Below are 26,021 nucleotides of genomic sequence, written 5' to 3' on the forward strand. Positions count from 1 at the left end.
CCTCTTATTGACAATAAATTGCGTCATCACATTCTCAAAGTAGTGTGGATCCGCATACTACTTTGACAATGTGATGGCGAAATTTATCGTCAATAAGAGGACAGACACATAAAAAATCTGATGTCAATTTGTTTTTTACAATAACAAAAACGATAAAAACCTCTCATTTTAGCGATCAAAACAACCAACGGAAAGAGCGCGCGCTCGTTGACGTCAGCTTTATCAGTCTGTCCTCTTATTGATGTTAAAAAATAACCAATCAGCGCGCGAGAAATTTGTAAGTTATTGTAAAAAACTTTATTTGAGAACCCCAAAATTATCTTTAAATTATTATTCAAGTACTCGGTTCCGCAATCGTATGCTTCCACCAATCAGCTAAGAGTACTACAAGGATTACGAGGCTATTTTATTTCATTTCATTTGACAGTAAAAGGAGTTTTAAATTCTGAGATATTCTTGGTAATTTGTTGAGCTTGTGGGACATGGAAAAAGTAACTAAGCAAAGCCGGAACCATGAACTTGACAAAGCATGAATAATAGAAAAAGTTAGACTCTTCTTTTCATGTAGACTTGAAGCAAGTGCAAACATCTTCAATCTCGTACCCAGAGCCTGCGTTTCTTCTGGCCTGCGGCGAAAAAGGAAAGCTCTGGCATGATTTATTTCTGGCGCATGCGCAAGTGAAGTGAAATATAAACAATGAAAATCATCTTTTAAGACAGAGATTGTGTTTATTTACGATCAAAATAAAAATTAGAAATCGGGAACATACTTTTTTTTATGTTTGGCAAGTCCTTGAAGACAAACGCTCTTATACCGGAAGTCCAAGAAATTCTGGTGTCAAAAAATGGATGATGCCAGAGCCCTCGTTCTTCACCGCAGGTCAGAAGAAACGCAGGCTCTGGGTACGAGATTAAAACGCGTTTCTCTAGTGTCTTGCGTAGTACGGAGTTCATATCGACTTGGTATTCGTGTATCTAGATTTTTGATCACGTTTGATTTATCTGAAAATTATTTATATTAGCGAAAGTATAAATTTTCTAGATCATTCATTGATCTTAATTGATAATCTTTAATAAATATCTACAAAAACATTAATCACTTATTATAATTCCTATCTATTATTGCTCTGTTTATTGGTGCAGGTCGTGCATAACTTGGTGTTATTTTTCTTGGATGTTTCTTGGTTAAGATAACGTAGGAGACGCAGGGTTGTTCTGGTAATCCTGTGGTAATAAAAGTTGAGTGGAGACTAATTCTTTGGAAATAATCTTCAACAAACACTTTTCCCTCCTTCTCCCCCAAGGATACCACACACAGTGACGTGGAATTTATATTCCAACAAAAAGAAATTTTGGTGATCCTGTGAAAATGCGCAGAAAGAGGTAAAGGAACGAAGGAAGCAGAAGAAAAAATGAGAATGCCCTCATCAGTCATGATTACCATCATCATAATTTTAATCATCAACATCACATTATTACTATCTATATCAACAATAGCGCTAGCTAATTTCATCATCAATAGCTTCAATTTCATCATAATTACCTTTGACAAACAATCATCATTAGTATCATAAACAAGCAAGACATCATCATTAACATCAAGCATAAACAGCGTTAGTAACAGCATCATTTTTATCATCTTTATAACCACCACCACCACATTGTTAGCCATCATCATCACTATCATCATCATCATCACTACCATCATCATCAATACCATCATCATCACCATCATCATCGTCATCATCACCATCATCATCGTCATCATCACCATCATCAACAGATATTACTGCAAAAACAAGCCGTAAACTAAATACTGATGAGTTCAACAAGATGCATTTCGTATGGTAATATATATATTTTTCCCAATCGTCAGGCCCGCTTGTACGAAGGCCGTATAGCGCTATCCAACGAATATATCCTATCCATTGATAGATAGATTTATTGGAAAACAGTATCGATTTATCCACAGGATAAGGATTTATCCGTCGGATAGCGATATCCACCCTTTGTACAACTGGGCCCAGGCACAAAACTGTTTGTTGTCCACAGACCCTAATTAAGTTTTAATTTTAAATTTCTTACGAATATTACCTCTGGACCTAGTGTTTGAACTATAAAAGTCTTTATTCAAATTAAGGTTAATAGTATGCGTAAAAGTATTATATACTCGTGGAGATAAAAATAGCACGAAGCTCGGCTATTCACTACTACAAAGTTCTTTTTTATATATATTTTTCAAAACAACAAATAGAGTGAAATCGGAAATAATGAGAGTCCCTTTATTATGAAAAATTATATCACGGCCAATACAATAAGCAACTAAAAAAACGATTAATAAATGAATAAGAAGTAATAAAAGGAAGAAGTAGTAAAAGTAAAACAAAAATAAAAGAAACAACGCAAAAGAAACCAAATAAAAACAAAAGAAATGGAAAGTAAAAAATAATTAGTTAACAAATAAAACAGCTTTTTTCGTGATTCGTAGAGTAAGCACGAAAGAAGTATAAGGAGAAGCACGAGCAGTTTGCGAGTGCTTCTCACACTTCTTGAGTGCTTATGGCGCTGATCGGAGTACAGAAAAACCTTTTTTATTCGTTTTATTATATAATTACTAATTTTATTTGGGTTTTGAATTTACTTACGCAAAAAGAAAGACGGTCGCAGGATCTAGCAGCACTTGGCGCGCCCCGTTCACTAAATAAAGCACAGTTTTCGGCTAATCACCGTGCCCGAACTATCCTAACTATATAATAAAAATAGATATAAAATGCATATTAATCTCCAAATGATCATATTTTAGGACATGTCAAACACTGCGATATCAATTTGTCAAACAAATCAAAGTATGTTCCAGAAAATAATGGGTAATTCTACTTTACACACCAGACACCAGAACCTTCCGTACTAACTAATAACTGACCATCCTTTAAAACAGTTCTATATCTAGGGTTCTATATCTAGGTTAAGCTTTTAACAGTTCGTGAAGTTTCACTTGTCAAGCAAGTGTAAGCTGAAATTTCAAGCAAAAAATCAAGCAAAGAAATGTAAAAAAAAAAAAAAAAAATAGATATTAAATGTTTAAACTTGAAATGGTCATATTTTAGCACAAGTCAAACACTAGGATATCATGCAATATGACATACCGATCAAATAACTTACTGTAAAATAAGAAAATAATGGGTAATTCTACTTTACACACCAGACACCAGAACCTTCCGTACTAACTAATAAATGACCATCCTTTAAAACAGTTATATATATAGGGTCCTCGATTACTTTACAAGTCTTTCCTACAAAACGACCATCAAATGTGAATTTTTGTACGCGGTTATTACCATAATCACACACCAGTAGATGATGGTCATTATCAATAGCCAGGCCATATGGTCCATCTAGCTGACCATCAGCACTGCCTTCACCACCAATCGTCGATATTCTAGTCGGTACGTTACATTTCTCCTCAAATACCTGAATAACGTCATTACTATAATCACTGACGTAAAACTGTCCATCATGTGTTATCACATCATATGGATCAAACTCGTCCTGTATTGCCAAACCAAACTGATATTGATAGTCACCATCTCTTGTGAAGACTTGAACACGATGATTACCACAATCACACACAATAATGTTACCATCGTCATCAACGTGTACTCCATATGAATTATCAAACTGTCCATCGCCGTTACCTTGGTTACCAAAGGTTTTGACCAATGTCCCTGTTGTAGTGTTCACTATACATATTCTATGATTACCCCAGTCTGCTATGACTAAATCTGTATCATTCAGAAATGCTAAACCTTCAGGATCAGACAACTGTCCCTGTGCTCTACCTTGACTATCATACGTCAATAAGAGATCTCCATCAGTGGTGAATACATAGACACAGTGAGAAGAATCATTTGAAATAGCGATTCTGCTATTGTCTCTGTTTACTGCTATACCTCTTAAATTACTAGATCCTATATTTACACCTTTCATGTTAAACTGTCCTGTTGTTCTCATCTCTTGTGGCTTGACATTCACCACTAGTGGACTGTTAGATACATGATTCCCATTCACTTGAACCTCTGCTGTCAACTGACCAGCTACTTTAGCCATGAATTCAACTTCTACTTTACCATCAGTTCTCACATATTTCTTTTCTATTTTCACATTTTCTTCAGGCTTGATTTGAATGTCTATAACATCCCTTGGATCATGATTGAGTTCTCCTGTAAAGGATTTAGTTATCAACACTAGCATCTCTTTCTTTAACGCTTCTGTCTCAGATTTCACCTGAATAGTGCTCATCCTGTGGTCTGTTTCTAAAGTGCGTATTTTTCCCAGCCCTGAATTCACTTGTTTCGTCAGCCCTTGATTAGGAATAAATTCAATTCTCCAGATTGGAATGTGGTTGAAGATGAATTTCTGAGAGCATTGTGTCTCTTGATTGTTCATCATTTCACTTGCCAGTCCTCTTTCCATCACATAGTTGATGTATTCCTTGACGGCTGGAATATGATGAATTATATTCAAGTTTGTTGTGGCTGTGTTCAACTTCTCATCGATTTGTCTCAGCAATTCTCGTTCGTTGTCTTGTAGTATTTGGATGATGTTCTTGGTTTTGTCTTTGACTTCTTTTTTTGCCTTTTCTCCTTGTTGTTTGATTGTGTTGGCAATCTTTTCTTGTTGTTGCTTTTCCTTGTCATCTAATCTCAGCTGCTCTAGTACCTGCAGATGTTTTAACAATACAGCTTTCTTGATCGAAGCAAACTTATCTAACGGCATTGTGTTATGATCCCTGTGATCTTTCAAGCATGTCAAGCAAATCATTGCATCACAATCTTCGCAGAAAAACTCTAGCCTGTGATGAGGGTGACTTGTACAAGGATTTTCTCTTGTTACTATGAACTCAATATCTTCTTTCTTCAAATCAGCCAAACGAACGACCTTGTGATCTTTAATGAACAATGAATGACTCTTCTCGCATTCATCACACATCGAGCGATCACAATCAAAACAATACCAAGAAGCTGACGAATGACTCTCAGAAACCGAACAAGCCTTTTCTCCTTCTACCAACGCCAGACCCTTCAACATTCGAGAATGCAATAGACTTGGCTGTAGATCTTCGACGCTGCTTAGTTCTGGAAGAGAAGTCTGTGATTTGCATCGAGGACACTTGAAGATGTTGATTTGGTCGACTTGCTCGGCGTGTCGTTTGACGCAGGGCTTACAAAATGTGTGGAAACAAGACAAGATCTTTGGTTCAGTGAAAGTATCATTACATAGCGGACATTGGAGTTCTTTCTTAATATCATCGACAAACGATTCCATGTCTTCGAAAGTTGAGACGAGATGAGGGAGTTGTCTGAATAATGTTGTTTGTCAGTCTATTGTCAGTCGATTCTTGGAAATGAGCGTGACCTTACTTCCTTGAAATGATGTCACGCGATGAATGTATAATTTTGAATTCTTTACTATCAATAGACGTCACTTCCGGTACATCCGGCCTGTCAAACCTTTGGCTGGGGGGCAATTATAAATTCCATTTGTAAAGCGAGTGTACTTTGTTTGTGAGTATTACTACGAAAATGCCGGATTCCTGCTCTGTTTATGGGTGTTCTAATCGAAAGCAAAGGGACAAAGACAAAAGGTTCTTCAGAGTACCTCAAAAATCAACTCGTCGAGGCAAAAAAGAAAGTGAATTATTGAAAAAGCGTCGAGCAAAATGGCCCTCTAATGTCTCGTTGCTGTCAAATTGAACGAAACACACAAGTCAAAAAGAATGGAACGAACAATTTTCTTTTATTATTATTATTATTATTTTGCTTCATACCCGGCCATGCAGTTGCAATGTGCTGTAACTACCTCACCATTTTCTTTTCACTATTACCCAAGTCTTTAATGGAGTACAAGTCGATCTTCGTGAGTGATTTACCTAAATCAAAGACAATCATCTTAATTATAATAATGAATCATAACAGGTTATATCCTATCAGAATACTAAAGAAAGCAAGCTCGAGCTGCTTTAATACTCAGCACGTTTTTGCTTAGCAACGTAAAAACAAAGCACAAAAATTGTGTTTGTACTTAACCTTGCAAATACAAGATGATTTTTGTCCTTAAGTCGCTTTCCACTAAGCCCATTAACCCAGCCACTTACGAAAAAGAAGTTGTACGCCTCTAAATTGTGAAGTGAACCAGTCTCCAACATGTCACGTGATCGATAGTAAGGAATTTTCATGGAATTTTGTGTGACGTATATTTTCTACATACATCATTAGAAGAACACTTGGATCCCGTCGTTGGGGGGTTACTGTGAGAAAGTTATGTATGCATTTGAATGAGAATGTCAAAGTATGAAAAATGTCAACGTGATTCAAATTTAATCAAATCAAAACAAATCTAAAAAAAAAAATGGTTTAATAGGTAAAAAATAATAAAAACAAAATGAAATAAAAGAAAGAAAAAAAAAATAGATGCAAACAAACAAATAAATAAAAAAATCAAAATGAGAAAATTTAAAGAATCAAAGTCTGTTTTATTTCCTGTGAAAAAAAATCATTGGTTGAATTCAAATACACGATCAATATAACAATAAATAGAAAATTGGAACTAAAATAATAAATTATGATAGTATAAGTAACGATGATTATTTCGAACAAAAGCTACGAAGGTAAATAACTTTATTTGAGAACCCCAAACTTATCTTGATATCTGATTATTCAACTACTCTGTTGCGCAATCGTATGCTTCCACCAATCAGCTATAAGATAGCACAGGCAGCCCAAACAAGGTTGCTGTGTATGGTTTATAAGGGAATGTATGGGAGTTATGAGAAAGTCATGACAATAAAATGTTTCACTCAACAATTTGCCTCAAAACTTGCTGTAGTTGTTGCTTTTACTTTGTTCAGTCTTCTGGCGACGTTTCAGCGCGATTTGAGGCCGTTAAGTGTTTTTTTTAAAATCTGCTCTTCTCTACCCATAGTTAATAGCAGGTTCCCCTTCATTAACTATGCTCTACCTAAATAATGGTCGTGTTCAATATCGTACCTAGAGCCTGCGTTTCTTCTCGCCTGCGGCAAAAAAAAAAAAAAAAAAAACGAGGGCTCTGGCATAATCCATTTTTGGCGCATGCGCAAGTGAAGTGAAATATGAACAATGAAAATCATGCTTTAATAAAAATTGGAAATCGGGAACATACTTTTTTTAATTTTTGCCAAGCTTTTGAACGAATGCGCTCTTATACCTAAAGTCCAAGAAATCCTGGTCTCAAAAAATTGATTATGCCCTCGTCCTTCACCGTAGGCCAGAAGAAACGCAGGCTCTGGGTACGAGATTGAAATGTCTTTCTCTTGTGTCATGCGTAGTACGGAGTTCATTGCGACTTGGTATTCATGTATCTAGATTTTTGAGCACATATGATTTATCTGAACATTATTTATATTAGCAAAAGTATAAATATTCTAGATCATTCATTGATCTTAATTGATAATCTTTAATAAATATCTACAAAAATATTAATCACTTGTTATAATTCCTATCTATTATTGCTTTGTTTATTGGTGCAGGTCGTTCTTTTACTTGGTGTTTATTTTCCTTGGATGTTTCTTGGTTAAGATAACGTAGGAGACGCAGGGTTGTTCTGGTAATCCTGTGGTAATAAAAGTTGAGTGGAGACTAAGTCTATGAATCTTAGACAAACACTTTCCCCCTCCTTCTCCACCCAAGGATACCACACACAGTGACGTGGAATTGATACCCTGACAAAAAGGAATTTTGGTGAGACAGTGAAAATGCAGAAAAAAATTCGAAGAAAAGAGAAAAAGGAAGGAGTAGAATAAAGAGAAGGAAGGGAAAATTTAGCAAAGAAGGAAAAATATAAGAAAGGAAAGAATAGACAAAATACTACACTTATCACTTTAGTAACAAACGAGAACGTTTTGCCGTAAAGCTACTACAAGGTTATTACGTCCACAACAGTCTTTTCGCTTTTAAACTTCTCGATATAATAAGGCTGTGCAATAGAAAATAATCTTAGAGAAGGAATCCCCGTTCCCGATTATAACCCCTTTTTGATGCTATTTTTAGAATCATTTATGCTAATTTTAGAATCGTTCCTTTAATCCATTGTTGTTGTTGTTGTTGTTGTTTGTACATGCGAACTGCATGGCTACGTCGTTGGCTGTTTTTTTTTTTTGTTGTTGTTGTTGTTGTTTTTTGGAGGGGGGGGGGGGGGGGGGGATAAGTAACCAAACAGAGTATAGCGCGCGCAGTATAAGCTTAAAAAAAAAATTATGGCCTAAAAATAGCATTAAGCGGTGCCAAAGATGGTTACAAACATAAATACCAAAGATTTCGTTCTGTCCTATGCCGTAGATCCTAGCAACATTGTACTTTGGACGGCGAAACTTACGTCTCTTAGCTTTCTCGTCTATTCTCGTTTCTAACTCGAATGATACGTGTGGTAAGCATATGATAAAATAAATATAAATACATTTTACTCCATACTTATCATCTAGTCTTCCGCTTCGACACATAACTTACACTAAACTATCGGGAGATCAATTCCGTCTATTTTCGCTTTTTTTTCTAGTGAGGTCAAATAAAAACAAGACAAAATGTCACAGCTTATCGGCCAAAAAAGTTGACAGAAAAAGAAATTAGCGTTTAAATTCATCGTCATGTTATTAGCAACCATATCAAAATAAAGTTAATTTTATCGTCAATAGCTTCATCGTAATCATCATTATCTCTACCTTCATCATCATCACTACCATCATCATCACCATCATCATCATCATCATCACTACCATCATTATCATAACTACCATCATCATCATCATCGTCATCATCATCATCACCATTGTAATTATCATCATCACTACCACCATCACAATCGTAATCATCATTATCACCAATATAATCATCATCATCACTACCATCATCATCACCATCATCATCATCATCATCACTACTATTATAATCGTCATCATCATCACCATCGTAATTATCATCATCTCTACCTTCATCATCATCACTACCATCATCACAATCGTAATCGTCATCATCACCAGTATAATCATCATCATCACTACCATCATCATCATCGTAATCATCATCATCTTTACCATCATCATCATCACTACCGTCATCATCACCATCATCACCATCATCACCATCGCCATCATCCATTATCGACACCATCATCATCATCAACACCACTATCGTCATCGATCACCATAGTCAAGTCATCATCACCTTCATCATCGTCATCATAACCTTCGTAATCTTTATCATAATTATTAACGTTATCACCACCAACGTCACAATCACCATTGTCATCATCAACATCGTCACCATTATCGACCTCGTTATCATCACTATCATCACTATATATTGTTTTGTTGAAATTTTAAAAAAATCATTTTAACAAGTTTAATTTTTTTTGTATTTTATACAATTTAGTATTTTGTTACAAGCGTGACATGTTATCTGTTTTTATTCTTTGTTTATTCTTGATCTCATTGTCGACTTTGGTTATTATCATTGTCACAGATTATTCAAGTATTTAGTAAAATACGTTGAAATCTTAAAATAACATTCACATTTAAGTGCAATACTTTTTCGTAAAAATCTGCGTTAAATCTTGTATTTTTAAAACATGGGTTTTCACAGTATTGTCCTCCTGTTCGCTTTAAAAAATTGTCATAATTCTGTCTGCCGAGTTTGGAGACAATCTATAGATTTCATTTTTTATGCTCCGTTTTACAGCAAAACAAACTAATTATAAATAAGTGGGACCTTGGACTGAAAACAGTGGAGCCTCCGCCCCGGAGTGACTCGGAAGCAGTTACCGAATTATTTTATCATCATTATTATCTTTATAGTTATATTATTGCCATTTTCATTGTCACTTTTTATCTTTATTATCATTGACTTTATTATATTATCATCATCATTATTTTATCATTGTCATCGTCTCTATTGGTTAGGATTATGATTACAGTTATTAGTTTTATCATTATCGTATTTACCATTTGTATTTATCCATCTTCTTTATTCACCTTTATTTTAGCTTTTTATAGATATTATTACTATTATTTATTAACAATTAATTACTATTATATTTTATAATAATTGTTTTGATTTATTCTGACGCTGAAATGGAAAGGCAAACCCTGAGTAAATCAGTCGGTAATCAATGTTGCCATAATATCGTACCGCATAGATAATAAATCCTACATTATATGTTTAACACCACTGACCTGTTTGGGCTCGCTGTGGGATTTCGCTGACTTGGATGATTTTGGATTATCTTCTATGGTCACGTGAACAAAGATGGTCGCGTGGGGAATGGGTTCGCCTTTCATGTTGAGGAGATGCACATGTCGATAACCTGGGTAGATTTCAATTCAAATATTAAGAAAAAGTTTTTGTTATTTGATTTTGTATTTGCTCATGAGAATAGATTTACAAGAGAGAATAGACCTCTGTACCTAGTTGGGCATAATGTTTTCCCATTTCAGACGCGTGTCATTCCCTAGAGTATCATTTCTCTGTTTAACGGTAGCGCATGAGAAAACACATGAATATAGATACAATTCAAAAAAGAATATTATTCTCAAGAGAATGACCCGTGGTCTGAAATAGGAAAACATTACACGCAATGTACACTCAGATGCCCATTGATAATAATTTTGAAGAAAGTGTGCAAGGAATACTGTTAGTTTTAGTAAATGACCTGTTTGAAGGCTTGTGAAGGGAAGTGAAAATTGACCAATGAAATCATCCTTGCCAACATCTTCGTCCAACACTGCGAACCGAATCATGACCAGCTCGGGAACGTGGAGCTCTTTCTCTACTTCTAAGTCCCAAATAGGGTTGAAACCTTGCAATTAAAAAAATAGAAACACAGCCCTTTACAGCGAGAAAACACGTGTCAATCACTGCAGCCGACTAAACTGCTCGAAAATCCTCCGCTCTGCAATTTGTAAGGTTTGTTGGTATCGACCAACAAAAACTACCGTCCAGTCCAGTCAATCAGTCAAGCTGAAGGCATAGTTTTTGGCGCGAAATCTGCATGTTTCCTATAAGAGAGATATGCAAGTCGGGAAAACTCGCTATTCTTGTGGTGCAGCCACATCACTGAAAAGCCCTCAAGATATAAATAACAAAGAAATAGCCACCACTTTGATTGATCTAACAAGAGAAGCTAATGAGGAGTTCTTTGTTATTGTCAACCAAAGACAAAACAGACACGACATAGTCAGTTATCTTATATACAGTCAATCAATGTGGCATAGCTTTACCACAGTACAGTATAGAAAGTTGTGACTTGCACTGTTTTTAGTTACTGTTTTTTGTACTGTTTTTGTTACAAAGGATACTCAGTTTATACATTATTTCAGCACATATGGTTTTGAGGTTGCACCTGTGACAAGTTATGTTCTTTATACAGTAAACAATATAACAATGAATGTTTATTTTTAAATACATTCATATGCATCTTTTCAATTTTATAGTGAACAAAATCCCAAATTGACTTATGACCCTCCCTCTCCATATTTAAGCAATTAGCTTCTAACCACCCTACCACTTTAACTTTTGACCCCCCTATAAATTTTAGAACCCTCCTCCCGATAATTATTGCACAGTCCCTAAATACCGAGTTCAACAAGAAGGATTTCTTATGGAAATATCTTTTTTTCCCAATCGTCACATGCAAAATTGTTTGTTGTCCACAGACCCTAATTAAGTTTTAATTTTAAATTTCTTACGAATATTACCTCTGGACCTAGTGTTTGAACTATAAAAGTCTTTATTCAAATAAAGGTTAATAGTATGCGTAAAAGATTATATACACGTGGAGATAAAAATAGCACGAAGCTCGGCTATTCACTACTACAAAGTTCTTTTTTATAGTTTTTTTAAAACAACCAATAAAATGAGATCTTAAATAATACGAGCCGCTTTGTTATGAAAGATTATATCACGGCCAATACAAAACTACAATAACGATAAAAATGAACAAGATATCAATAAAAGGAAAAACGAATATAAATAGAACAAAAACGAATTAAAGAACGCGAAAGAAACGAAATCAAAACAAAAGAAATCAAAAGTAAAAAATAGATATTCAACAAATAAAACAGCTTTTTCCGTGCTCCGTTCAGTAATAAATACGCAGGAAGTGACGTAAACACGAAAGAAGTGTAAGGAGAAGCACGAGCAGTTTGCGAGTGCTTCTCACACTTCTAGAGAGCTTATGGCACTTCCTAACTCCTTTATTACTGAATAGAGCTCGGAAAAAGTTGTTTTATTCATTTTATAGTTACTAATTTTATTTCGGTATTGAATTTATTTACGCAATAAGAAAGACGGAAGAACTGCGCGCGCGGATCTACTATCCTAGATATACAATTAAAATACTTATAAAATGTATATTAAACTTTAAATGGTCATATTTAAGGACATGTCAAACACTGCGATATCCATTTGTCAAACCAATCAAAGTATGTTACAGAAAATAATGGGTAATTCTACTTTACATAACAGACACCAGAACCCCTCGTACTAACTAATAACTGACCATCCTTCAAAACAGTTATATATATAGGGTACTCGATTACATCACAAGTCCTTCCTACAAAGAAACCATCCAATGTGAATTTTTGTACGCGGTTATTACCAAAATCACACACCAGTAGATGATGGTCATTATCAATAGCCAGTCCACATGATCTATTCAGCTGACCATCAGCACTGCCTTGACCACTAATCGTCGATATTCTAGTCGGTTTGTTACCTTTCTTCTCAAATACATGAATAACGTGATTATAATAATCACTGACATAAAACAGTCCATCATGTGTTATCACATCAAATGGATAAAACATGTCCTGTGTTGTCAAACCAAACTGATATTGATAGTCACCGTCTCTTGTAAAGACTTGAACACGATGATTATCACGATCACACACAATGATGTTACCATCGTCATCAACGTTTACTCCATATGGATAATGAAACTGACCATTGCCGTTACCTTGGTTACCAAAGGTTTTGACCAATGTCCCTGTTGTAGTGTTCACTATACATATTCTATGATTACCCAAGTCTGCTATGACTAAATCTGTATCATTCAGAAATGCTAAACCTTCAGGACCATAAAACTGTCCCTGTGCACTACCTTGACTACCATACTTCAGTAAGAGATCTCCATCAGTGGTGAATACATGGACACAGTGAGAAGAATCATTTGAAACAGCGATCCTGCTATTGTCTCTGTTTACTGCTATACCATTAACATAACTAGTATCTATATTTACATCTTTCATGTTAAACTGTCCTGTTGTTCTCATCTCTTGTGGCTTGACATTCACCACTAGTGGACTGTTAGATACATGATTCCCATTCACTTGAACCTCTGCTGTCAACTGACCAGCTACTTTAGCCATGAATTCAACTTCTACTTTACCATCAGTTCTCACATATTTCTTTTCTATTTTCACATTTTCTTCAGGCTCGATTTGAACGTCTATAACATCCCTTGGATCACGATGGGGTTTTCCTGTAGATGTTTTGATTATCATTGTCAAAGTTTCTTTCTTTAAAGCATCCGTCTCAGATCTCACATGAATAGTGCTCTTCGTATGGTCTGTTTCGGAAGAATAAGTTTGTATTTCTCCCAGCCCTGAATTCACTTGTCGCATCAGCTCTTCATTAGCAACATATTCAATTCTAGAGTATGGTGGAATATGGTTGAAGATGAAGTTCTGAGAGCATTGTGTCTCTAGAATGTTCATCATTTCACTTGTCAGTCCTCTTTCCATCACATTCTTGATGTATTCCTTGACGGCTGGAATATGATGAATTATATTCAAGTTTGTTGTGGCTATGTCCAGCTTCTCATCGATTTGTCTCAGCAATTCTCGTTCGTTGTCTTGTAGTATTTGGATGATTTTCTTGGTTTTGTCTTTGACTTCTTCTTTTGCCTTTTCTCCTTGTTGTTTGATTGTGTTAGCAATCTTTACTTGTTGTTGCTTTTCCTTGTCATCTAATCTCAACTGCTCTAGTACCAGCAGATGCTTTGACAATTCAGCTTTCTTGATCGAAGCAAACTTATCCAATGACATCGTCTTATGATCCTTGTGATGTTTCAAGCATGTCAAGCAAATCATTGCATCACAATCTTCGCAGAAAAACTCTAGCCTGTGATGAGGGTGACTTGTACAAGGACTTTCTCTTGTGATTACGAACTGAATATCTTCTTTCTTCAAATCCGCCAGGCGAACGACCTTGTGATCTTTAATGAAGAACGAATGGCTTGTCTCGCATTCTTGACACAGTGAATGATCACTGTCAAAGCAATACCAAGAAGCTGACGAATGACTCTCAGAAAAAGAACAAACCTTTTCTCCTTCTACCAACGCCAGACCCTTTACGATTCTTGAATGCATTAGATTTGTCTGTAGATCTTCGACGCTGCTTAGTTCTGGTAGAGAAGTCTGTGATTTGCATCGAGGACATTTGAAGATGTTGATTTGGTCGACTTGCTCGGCGTGTCGTTTGACACAAGGCTTACAAAATGTGTGGAAACAAGACAAGATCTTTGGTTCAGTGAAAGTATCATTACACAGGGAACATTGGAGTTCCTTCTTAAGATTTTCAACAAACGATTCCATGTCTTCGGGAGTTGAGACGAGCTGAAGGGAGTCTTTTGAATAATGTTGTTTGCCAGTCTATTGTCAGGCGATTCTTGGAAATGAGCGTGACCTTACTTCCTTGAAATGTTGTCACGCCAAGAGTGTATAATTTATAACTTTGGCTCGGAATTTTCATGGCATTTTGTGTGATGACGCTTATTTTCTACATACATTAGAAGAGCACTTGGATCCCGTTGGTGGGTACTGTGAGAAACTTATATATGCATTTGAATAAGTATGTCAAAGTATGAAAAATATCAACGTCATTCAAATTTTATCAAATCAAAACAAATCAAAATCAAAATTAGTTTAATAGATAAACAAAAACAAAAAAGGAAATGAAATAATCAAAAAATAATCAAAAACAAACAAATAAATAAAACAAAATCAACAAAGTAACAAAATGAGAAAATTTAAAGAATCAAAGTTTGTTTCATATCCCCCAAAAATAATTGGCTGAATACAAATACAAGATCGATATAACAATACATTGAAAATTGAAACGAAAATAATAAATTGTGACAGTATAAGTAACGATGATTATTACGAACAAAAACTGCGAAGGTAAATAACTTTATTTGAGAACCCCAAAATTATCTTGATATCTGATTATTCAACTACTCTGTTAAGCAATCGTATGCTTCCACCAATCAGCTATAAGATAGCACAGGCAGCCCAAACAAGGTTCCTGTGTATGGTTTATAAGGGAATGTATGGGAGTTAATGATAAAGTTATGACAATAAAATGTTTCACTCAACAATTTGCCTCAAAACTTGCTGCAGTTGTTGCTTTTACTTGTTCAGTCTTTTGGCAAATTTTCAACGCGATTTGAGGCCGTTAAGTTTTTTTTTTTTTTAAATCTGCTCTTCTCTACCCATAGTTAATACCAAGTTCCCCTTCATTAACTATGCCCGACCTAAATAATGGCCGTGTTCAATCTCGTACCCAGAGCTTGCGTTTCTTCTGGCCTGCGGCAAAAACAAAAGGTACAAAAAACGAGGGCTCTGGCATAATCCATTTTTGGCGCATGCGCAAGTGAAGTGAAATATGAACAATGAAAATCATGCTTTAATAAAAATTGGAAATCGGGAACATACTTTTTTTTATTTTTGCCAAGCCTTTGAACGAATGCGCTCTTATACCTAAAGTCCAAGAAATCCTGGTCTCAAAAAGTTGATTATGCCCTCGTCCTTCACCGTAGGCCAGAAGAAACGCAGGCTCTGGGTACGAGATTGAAATGTCTTTCTCTTGTGTCATGCGTAGTACGGAGTTCATTGCGACTTGGTATTCATGTATCTAGATTTTTGAGCACGTATGATTTATCTGAACATTATTTATATTAGCGAAAGTATAAATATTCTAGATCATTAATAGATCGTAATTGATAATCTTTAATAATATCTACAAAAATATTAATCACTTGTTATAATTCCTATCTATTATTGCTTTGTTTATTGGTGCAGGTCGTTCTTTTACTTGGTGTTTATTTTCCTTGGATGTTTCTTGGTTAAGATAACGTAGGAGACGCAGGGTTGTTCTGGTAATCCTGTGGTAATAAAAGTTGAGTGGAGACTAAGTCTATGAATCTTAGACAAACACTTTCCCCCTCCTTCTCCACCCAAGGATACCACACACAGTGACGTGGAATTGATACCCTGACAAAAAGGAATTTTGGTGAGACAGTGGAAATGCAGAAAAAAATTCGAAGAAAAGAGAAAAAGGAAGGAGTAGAATAAAGAGAAGGGAAAATATAAGAAACGAAAGAATAGACAAAATACTACACTTATCACTTTAGTAACAAACGAGAACGTTTTGCCGTAAAGCTACTACAAGGTTATTACGTCCACAACAGTCTTTTCGCTTTTAAACTTCTCGATATAATAAGGCTGTGCAATAGAAAATAATCTTAGAGAAGGAATCCCCGTTCCCCATTATAACCCCTTTTTGATGCTATTCTTAGAATCATTTATGCTAATTTTAGAATCGTTCCTTTAATCCATTGTTGTTGTTGTTGTTGTTGTTGTTGTTTGTACATGCGAACTGCATGGCTACGTCGTTGGCTGTTACAAACATAAATACCAAAGATTTCGTTCTGTCCTATGCCGTAGATCCTAGCAACATTGTACTTTGGACGGCGAAACTTACGTCTCTTAGCTTTCTCGTCTATTCTCGTTTCTAACTCGAATGATACGTGTGGTAAGCATAAGATAAAATAAATATAAATACATTTTACTCCATACTTATCATCTAGTCTTCCGCTTCGACACATAACTTACACTAAACTATCGGGAGATCAATTCCGTCTATTTTCGCTTTTTTTTCTAGTGAGGTAAAATAAAAACAAGACAAAATGTCACAGCTTATCGGCCAAAAAAGTTGACAGAAAAAGAAATTAGCGTTTAAATTCATCGTCATGTTATTAGCAACCATATCAAAATAAATTTAATTTTATCGTAAGTAGCTTCATCGTAATCATCATTATCTCTACCTTCATCATCATCACTACCATCATCATCACCATCATCATCATCATCATCACTACCATCATTATCATCACTACCATCATCATCATCATCGTCATCATCATCATCACCATTGTAATTATCATCATCACTACCATCATCACAATCGTAATCATCATTATCACCAATATAATCATCATCATCACTACCATCATCACCACCATCATCATCATCATCATCACTACCATTATAATCGTCATCATCATCACCATTGTAATTATCATCATCACTACCATCATCACAATCGTAATCATCATTATCACCAATATAATCATCATCATCACTACCATCATCATCACCATCATCATCATCATCATCACTACCATTATAATCGTCATCATCATCACCATCGTAATTATCATCATCTCTACCTTCATCATCATCACTACCATCATCACAATCGTAATCGTCATCATCACCAGTATAATCATCATCATCACTACCATCATCATCATCGTAATCATCATCATCTTCACCATCATCATCATCACTACCGTCATCATCACCATCATCACCATCATCACCATCATCACCATCATCACCATCATCACCATCGCCATCATCCATTATCGACACCATCATCATCATCAACACCACTATCGTCATCGATCACCATAGTCAAGTCATCATCACCTTCATCATCGTCATCATAACCTTCGTAATCTTTATCATAATTATTAACGTTATCACCACCAACGTCACAATCACCATTGTCATCATCAACATCGTCACCATTATCGACCTCGTTATCATCACTATCATCACTATATATTGTTTTGTTGAAATTTAAAAAAATCATTTTAACAAGTTTAATTTTTTTTTGTATTTTATACAATTTAGTATTTTGTTACAAGCGTGACATGTTATCTGTTTTTATTCTTTGTTTATTCTTGATCTCATTGTCGACTTTGGTTATTATCATTGTCACAGATTATTCAAGTATTTAGTAAAATACGTTGAAATCTTAAAATAACATTCACATTTAAGTGCAATACTTTTTCGTAGAAATCTGCGTTAAATCTTGTATTTTTAAAACATGGGTTTTCACAGTATTGTCCTCCTGTTCGCTTTAAAAAATTGTCATAATTCTGTCTGCCGAGTTTGGAGACAATCTATAGATTTCATTTTTTATGCTCCGTTTTACAGCAAAACAAACTAATTATAAATCCGTGGGACCTTGGACTGAAAACAGTGGAGCCTCCGCCCCGAGTGACTCGGAAGCGGTTAACGAATTATTTTATCATCATTATTATCTTTATAGTTATATTATTGCCATTTTCATTGTCACTTTTTATCTTCATTATCATTGACTTTATTATATTATCATCATCATTATTTTATCATTGTCATTGTCATCGTCTCTATAGGTTAGGATTATGATTACAGTTATTAGTTTTATCATTATCGTATTTACCATTTGTATTTATCCATCTTCTTTATTTACCTTTATTTTAGCTTTTTATAGATATTATTACTATTATTTATTAACAATTAATTACTATTATATTTTATAATAATCGTTTTAATTTATTCTGACGCTGAAATGGAAAGGCAAACCCTGAGTAAATCAGTCGGTAATCAATGTTGCCATAATATCGTACCGCATAGATAATAAATTCTCCATTATATGTTTAACACCACTGACCTGTTTGGGCTCGCTGTGGGATTTCGCTGACCTGGATGATTTTGGATTATCTTCTATGGTCACGTGAACAAAGATGGTCGCGTGGGGAATGGGTTCGCCTTTCATGTTGAGGAGATGCACATGTCGATAACCTGGGTAGATTTCAATTCAAACATTAAGAAAATGATTTTTTTAATTTGAATTTGGAATTGATCGTGAGAATAGATTTACAAGAGAGAATAGACCTTGTACCTAGTTGGGTATAATGTTTTCCCATTTCAGACATGTGTCATTCCCTAGAGTATCATTTCTCTTGTTTAACGGTAGCGCATGAGAAAACACATGAATATAGATACAATTCAAACAAAGAATATCATTGTCAAGAGAATGGCACGTGGTCTGAAATAGGAAAACATTACACGCAATGTACACTCAGATGCCCATTGATAATAATTTTGAAGAAAGTGTGCAAGGAATACTGTTAGTTTTAGTAAATGACCTGCCTTGAAGGCTTGTGAAGGGAAGTGAAAATTGACCAATGAAATCATCCTTGCCAACATCTTCGTCCACCACTGCGAACCGAATCATGACCAGCTCGGGAACGTGGAGGCTCTTTCTCTACTTCTAAGTCCCAAATAGGGTTGAAACCTGGCAATTAAGAAAAATAGAAACACAGCCCTTTACAGCGAGAAAACACGTGTCAATCACTGCAGCCGACTAAACTGCTCGAAAATCCTCCACTCCGCAATTTGTAAGGTTTGTTGGTATCGACCAACAAAAACTACCGTCCAGTCCAGTCAATCAGTCAAGCTGAAGGCATAGTTTTTGGCGCGAAATCTGCATGTTTCCTATAAGAGAGATATGCAAGTCGGGAAAACTCGCTATTCTTGTGGTGCAGCCACATCACTGAAAAGCCCTCAAGATATAAATAACAAAGAAATAGCCACCACTTTGATTGATCTAACAAGAGAAGCTAATGAGGAGTTCTTTGTTATTGTCAACCAAAGACAAAACAGACACGACATAGTCAGTTATCTTATATACAGTCAATCAATGTGGCATAGCTTTACCACAGTACAGTATAGAAAGTTGTGACTTGCACTGTTTTTAGTTACTGTTTTTTGTACTGTTTTTGTTACAAAGGATACTCAGTTTATACATTATTTCAGCACATATGGTTTTGAGGTTGCACCTGTGACAAGTTATGTTCTTTATACAGTAAACAATATAACAATGAATGTTATTTTAAATACATTCATATGCATCTTTTCAATTTTATAGTGAACAAAATCCCAAATTGACTTATGACCCTCCCTCTCCATATTTAAGCAATTAGCTTCTAACCACCCTACCACTTTAACTTTTGACCCCCTATAAATTTTAGAACCCTCCTCCCGATAATTATTGCACAGTCCCTAAATACCGAGTTCAACAAGAAGGATTTCTTATGGAAATATCTTTTTTTCCCAATCGTCACATGCAAAATTGTTTGTTGTCCACAGACCCTAATTAAGTTTTAATTTTAAATTTCTTACGAATATTACCTCTGGACCTAGTGTTTGAACTATAAAAGTCTTTATTCAAATAAAGGTTAATAGTATGCGTAAAAGATTATATACACGTGGAGATAAAAATAGCACGAAGCTCGGCTATTCACTACTACAAAGTTCTTTTTTATAGTTTTTTTAAAACAACCAATAAAATGAGATCTTAAATAATACGAGCCGCTTTGTTATGAAAGATTATATCACGGCCAATACAAAACTACAATAACGATAAAAATGAACAAGATATCAATAAAAGGAAAAACGAATATAAATAGAACAAAAACGAATTAAAGAACGCGAAAGAAACGAAATCAAAACAAAAGAAATCAAAAGTAAAAAATAGATATTCAACAAATAAAACAGCTTTTTCCGTGCTCCGTTCAGTAATAAATACGCAGGAAGTGACGTAAACACGAAAGAAGTGTAAGGAGAAGCACGAGCAGTTTGCGAGTGCTTCTCACACTTCTAGAGAGCTTATGGCACTTCCTAACTCCTTTATTACTGAATAGAGCTCGGAAAAAGTTGTTTTATTCATTTTATAGTTACTAATTTTATTTCGGTATTGAATTTATTTACGCAATAAGAAAGACGGAAGAACTGCGCGCGCGGATCTACTATCCTAGATATACAATGAAAATACTTATAAAATGTATATTAAACTTTAAATGGTCATATTTAAGGACATGTCAAACAATGCGATATCCATTTGTCAAACCAATCAAAGTATGTTACAGAAAATGATAGCGATTTTACTTTACATAACAGACACCAGAACCCCTCGTACTAACTAATAACTGACCATCCTTCAAAACAGTTATATATATAGGGTACTCGATTACATCACAAGTCCTTCCTACAAAACGACCATCCAATGTGAATTTTTGTACGCGGTTATTACCAAAATCACACACCAGTAGATGATGGTCATTATCAATAGCCAGGCCCCATGCTCCATTTAGCTGACCATCAGCACTGCCTTGACCACCAATCGTCGATATTCTAGTCGGTTTGTTACCTTTCTTCTCAAATACATGAATAACGTGATTATAATAATCACTAACATAAAACAGTCCATCATGTGTTATCACATCATATGGATAAAACATGTCCTGTGTTGTCAAACCAAACTGATATTGATAGTCACCGTCTCTTGTAAAGACTTGAACACGATGATTATCACGATCACACACAATGATGTTACCATCGTCATCAACGTTTACTCCATATGGATAATGAAACTGACCATCACCGTTACCTTGGTTACCAAAGGTTTTGACCAATGTCCCTGTTGTAGTGTTCACTATACATATTCTATGATTACCCAAGTCTGCTATGACTAAATCTGTATCATTCAGAAATGCTAAACCTTCAGGACCATACAACTGTCCCTGTGCACTACCTTGACTACCATACTTCAGTAAGAGATCTCCATCAGTGGTGAATACATAGACACAGTGAGAAGAATCATTTGAAACAGCGATCCTACTATTGTCTCTGTTTACAGCTATACCTCTCGAACAACTAGAACCTATATTTACACCTTTCACATTAAACTGTCCTGTTGTTCTCATCTCTTGTGGCTTGACATTCACCACTAGTGGACTGTTAGATACACGATTCCCATTCACTTGAACCTCTGCTGTCAACTGGCCAGGTACTTTAGCCATGAATTCAACTTCTACTTTACCATCAGTTCTCACATATTTCTTTTCTATTTTCGCATTTTCTTCAGGCTTGATTTGAACGTCTATAACATCCCTTGGATCATGATTGAGTTCTCCTACAGAGGTTTTAGTCGTTACTATCAGCTTTTCTTTCTTTAAAGCTTCTGTCTCAGATTTCACCTGAATAGTGCTCTTCGTATGGTCTGTTTTCAAACAAGTTTGCATTTCTCCCAGCCCTGAATTCACTTGTCGCATCAGCTCCTCATTAGCAACATATTCAATTCTAGAGTATGGTGGAATACGGTTGAAGATGAATTTCTGAGAGCATTGTGTCTCTTGAATGTTCATCATTTCACTTGGCAGTCCTCTTTCCATCACATTCTTGATGTATTCCTTGACGGCTGGAATATGATGAATTATATTCAAGTTTGTTGTGGCTGTGTCCAACTTCTCATCGATTTGTCTCAGCAATTCTCGTTCGTTGTCTTGTAGTATTTGGATGATGTTCTTGGTTTTGTCTTTGACTTCTTTTTTTGCCTTTTCTCCTTGTTGTTTGATTGTGTTAGCAATCTTATATTGTTGTTGCTTTTTCTTGTCATCTAATCTCAACTGCTCTAATACCTGCAGATGCTTTGACAATTCAGCTTTCTTGATCGAAGCAAACTTATCTAATGACATTGTCTTATGATCCTTATGATCTATCAAGCATGTCCTGCAAATCATTGCATCGCAGTCTTCGCAGAAAAACTCTAGCCTGTGATGAGGGTGACTTGTACAAGGAATTTCCTTTTTTGATATGAATTCAATATCTTCATTCTTCAAATCAGCCAGACGAACGATCTTGTGATCTTTGATAAACAATGAATGACTCTTCTCGCATTCATCACACATCGAGCGATCACAATCAAAACAATACCAAGAAGCTGACGAATGATTCTCAGAAACAGAACAAGCCTTTTCTCCTTCTACCAACGCCAGACCCTTCAAGATTCTTGAATGTATTAGACTTGGCTGTAGATCTTCGACGCTGCTTAGTTCAGATAGAGAAGTCTGTGATTTGCATCGAGGACACTTGAAGATGTTGATTTGGTGGACTTGCTTGGCGTGTCGTTTGACGCAAGGTTTACAAAATGTGTGGAAACAAGACAAGATCTTTGGTTCAGTGAAAGTATCATTACACAGAGAACACTGGAGTTCCTTCTTAAGATCTTCAACAAACGATTCCATGTCTTCAGGAGTTGAGACGAGACGAGGGAGTTGTCTGAATAATGTTGTTTGTCAGTCTTTGGTCAGGCGATTCTTGGAAATGAGCTCGTGACCTTACTTCTTGAATTGTTGTCACGCGATGAATGTATAATTTGATACATGGCCTTGGAAATTTCATGGAATTTTGTGTGACGTGAGTGTTGTCTCTATTTTCTGCATAGATTAGAAGAGCACGTGGATCTCGTCATTGGGGGTTACTGTGAGAAAGTTATGTATGCATTCGAATAAGAATGTCAAAGCATGAAAAATATCAACGTGATTCAAATTTAATCAAATCAAAACAAATCTAAATAAATATTGGTTTAATAGATAAACAATAATAAAAGCAAAATGAAATAAAAGAATAAATAAATAAATGCAAACAAACAAATAAAGCAAAAAAAGCAAAAAAGCAACAAAATGAGAAAATTTAAAGAATCAAAGTCTGTTTTATTTCCTGTGAAAAAAATCATTGGTTGAATTCAAATACACGATTTATATAACAATAAATAGAAAGTTGAAACGAAAATAATAAAACATGACAGTATAAGTCAAGATGATTATTACGAACAAAAACTGCGAAGGTAAATAACTTTATTTGAGAACCCCAAAATTATCTTTATATCTGATCATTCAACTACTCTGTTAAGCAATCAACCAATCAGCTATAAGATAGCACAGGCAGCCCAAACAAGGTTGCTGTGTATTGTTTATAAGGGACTGTAAGGGAGTTATGATAAAGCCATGACAATAAAATGTTTCACTCAACAATTTGCCTCAAAACTTGCTGCAGTTGTTGCTTTTACTTTGTTCATTCTTCTGGGGAAGTATCAGCGCGATTTGAGGCCGTTAAGTGTTTTTTTTTAATCTGCTCTTCTCTACCCATAGTTAACAGCAAGTTCCCCTTCATTAACTATGCCCGACCTAAATAATGGCCGTGTTCAATCTCGTACCCAGAGCCTACGTTTCTTCTGGCCTGCGGCAAAAAAAACGAGGGCTCTGGCATAATCCATTTTTGGCGCATGCGCAAGTGAAGTGAAATATGAACAATGAAAATCATGCTTTAGTAAAAATTGGAAATCGGGAACATACATTTTTTAATTTTTGGCAAGCCTTTGAAGCTTTTGCTTTTGCCAAGCTTTTGCGCTCTTATACCGGAAGTCCAAGAAATCCTGGTCTCAAAAAATGGATTATGCCCTCGTCCTTCACCGTAGGCCAAAAGAAACGCAGGCTCTGGGTACGAGATTGAAACGTCTTTCTCTGGTGTCATGCGTAGTACGGAGTTCATTGCCACTTGGTATTCGTGTATCTAGATTTTTGAGCACGTATGATTCAGTATCTGAAAATTATCTATATTTGCAAAAGTATAAATATTCTAGATCATTAATTGATCTTAATTGATAATCCTTAATAAATATCTACAAAAGTATTAATCACTTATTATAATTCCTATCTATTATTGCTCTGTTTATTGGTGCAGGTCGTGCATAAACTTGGTGTTATTTTTCTTGGATGTTTCTTGGTTAAGATAACGTAGGAGACGCCGGGTTGTTCTGGTAATCCTGTGGTAATAAAAGTTGAGTGGAGACTAAGTCTATGGAAATAATCTTCAACAAACACTTCCTCTCCTTCTCCCCTCAAGGATACCACACACAGTGACGTGGAAAGTATACTTCGAGTAAAGAGAATTTTAGTAAGACAGTGAAAATGCAGAAAAGAAAAAATGAAAGAAGGAAGGAGAAGAATAAAGAGAAGGTAAAATTTAGCAAAGAAGGAAAAAAGCAAGAAAGAAAAGAATAGACAAAATACTACATTTATTACTAGAGTAACAAACGAGAACGTTTTGCCGTAACGTTTGGCTATAACGTCGACATCCGTCTTTTTGCTTTTAGAATATTTTCTATATAAGCCTATGCAAGAGAAAATTATCTTAGAGAAGGAATCCCCGTTCTCCATAATAAGCACTCTTTGATGCTATTTTAGAATGATTCCTTTAATCCATTGTTGTTGTTGTTGTTGTTGTTTGCACACGCTAACTGCGTGGCTACGTTTGTTTGTTTGTTGTTTTTTTTTCTTTTTTTTGTTTTTGTTTTTGTTTGTTTGTTTATTTGTTGTTTTACTTTTAACCAAAAAAGCGACCAAACAGAGTAGAGCGCGAACAGTATACGCGTGCTCAAAAACAAAAAATGGCAAATATGATTCTAAAAATAGCATCAAACGGAGCCAATGATGGTTACAAACATAAATACCAGAGATTTTGTTTATTTTCTCTTGACCTATGCCGTACATCCTAGTAACATCATACTTTGGACGGGAAAACTAACGTCTCTAAGCTTTATCTCCTAGTCTCGTTTTTTACTCGAATGATACGTGTGGTGAAACATATGATAAAACAGATCATATAAATACATTTTACTCCATACTTATCATCCAGTCTTCCGTTTCGACACATAACATACACTAAACTATCGGGAGATCAATTCTGTCTATTTTCGCTTTTTTTTTTTTTTTTTTTTCTAGGGAGGTAAAATAAGAACAACACAAAATTTCACAACTTATCGGCCAAAAGAGTAGACAGAAAAAAAAGATATTAGTATTTAAATCATTTTCTTCATCGGCCTTCATCAGTCATGATTACCACCATCATAATTGTTATCATCAACATCACATTATTACCATCCATATCAACAATAGCGCTAGCTAATTTCATCATCAAT

The 26,021-nt window shown here is 35.3% G+C and overlaps 3 protein-coding genes and 1 long non-coding RNA gene across 4 annotated transcripts; all 4 read right to left on the reverse strand.

Moving 5' to 3' along the window:
* Nucleotides 1–7,476: 7,476 nt before the first annotated feature.
* Nucleotides 7,477–11,396, reverse strand: LOC148910867 (1-phosphatidylinositol 4,5-bisphosphate phosphodiesterase delta-3-A-like). Its single transcript, XM_089030652.1, has 4 exons — nucleotides 11,351–11,396; nucleotides 10,738–10,884; nucleotides 10,262–10,392; nucleotides 7,477–7,647 (listed from the first exon to the last, which is right to left on the reverse strand). The coding sequence occupies exons 1-4, from the start codon at nucleotides 11,394–11,396 to the stop codon at nucleotides 7,609–7,611; spliced, it is 363 nt and encodes a 120-aa protein (XP_088886778.1). The 3' UTR covers nucleotides 7,477–7,608.
* A 400-nt stretch (nucleotides 11,397–11,796) lies between these two features.
* LOC148910868 (tripartite motif-containing protein 2-like) lies at nucleotides 11,797–14,760 on the reverse strand. The gene has a single exon (XM_089030798.1). The coding sequence runs from the start codon at nucleotides 14,678–14,680 to the stop codon at nucleotides 12,536–12,538; it is 2,145 nt and encodes a 714-aa protein (XP_088886924.1). The 5' UTR covers nucleotides 14,681–14,760; the 3' UTR covers nucleotides 11,797–12,535.
* Nucleotides 14,761–16,111: 1,351 nt separating this feature from the next.
* On the reverse strand, nucleotides 16,112–19,135 carry LOC148910869 (uncharacterized). Its single transcript, XR_016119886.1, has 3 exons — nucleotides 18,870–19,135; nucleotides 16,979–17,023; nucleotides 16,112–16,248 (listed from the first exon to the last, which is right to left on the reverse strand). It is a non-coding gene; the product is annotated as an uncharacterized LOC148910869 (long non-coding RNA).
* A 1,271-nt stretch (nucleotides 19,136–20,406) lies between these two features.
* LOC148910870 (E3 ubiquitin-protein ligase TRIM45-like) lies at nucleotides 20,407–23,369 on the reverse strand. The gene has a single exon (XM_089030145.1). The coding sequence runs from the start codon at nucleotides 23,284–23,286 to the stop codon at nucleotides 21,145–21,147; it is 2,142 nt and encodes a 713-aa protein (XP_088886271.1). The 5' UTR covers nucleotides 23,287–23,369; the 3' UTR covers nucleotides 20,407–21,144.
* Nucleotides 23,370–26,021: the final 2,652 nt, after the last annotated feature.

This window comes from Actinia tenebrosa, unplaced genomic scaffold, assembly GCF_029948245.1.
Source record: "Actinia tenebrosa isolate PJP-AT-01 unplaced genomic scaffold, QUT_ActTen_1.0 PGA_scaffold15__27_contigs__length_11533743, whole genome shotgun sequence".
NCBI classification, from domain to species: domain Eukaryota; kingdom Metazoa; phylum Cnidaria; class Anthozoa; order Actiniaria; family Actiniidae; genus Actinia; species Actinia tenebrosa.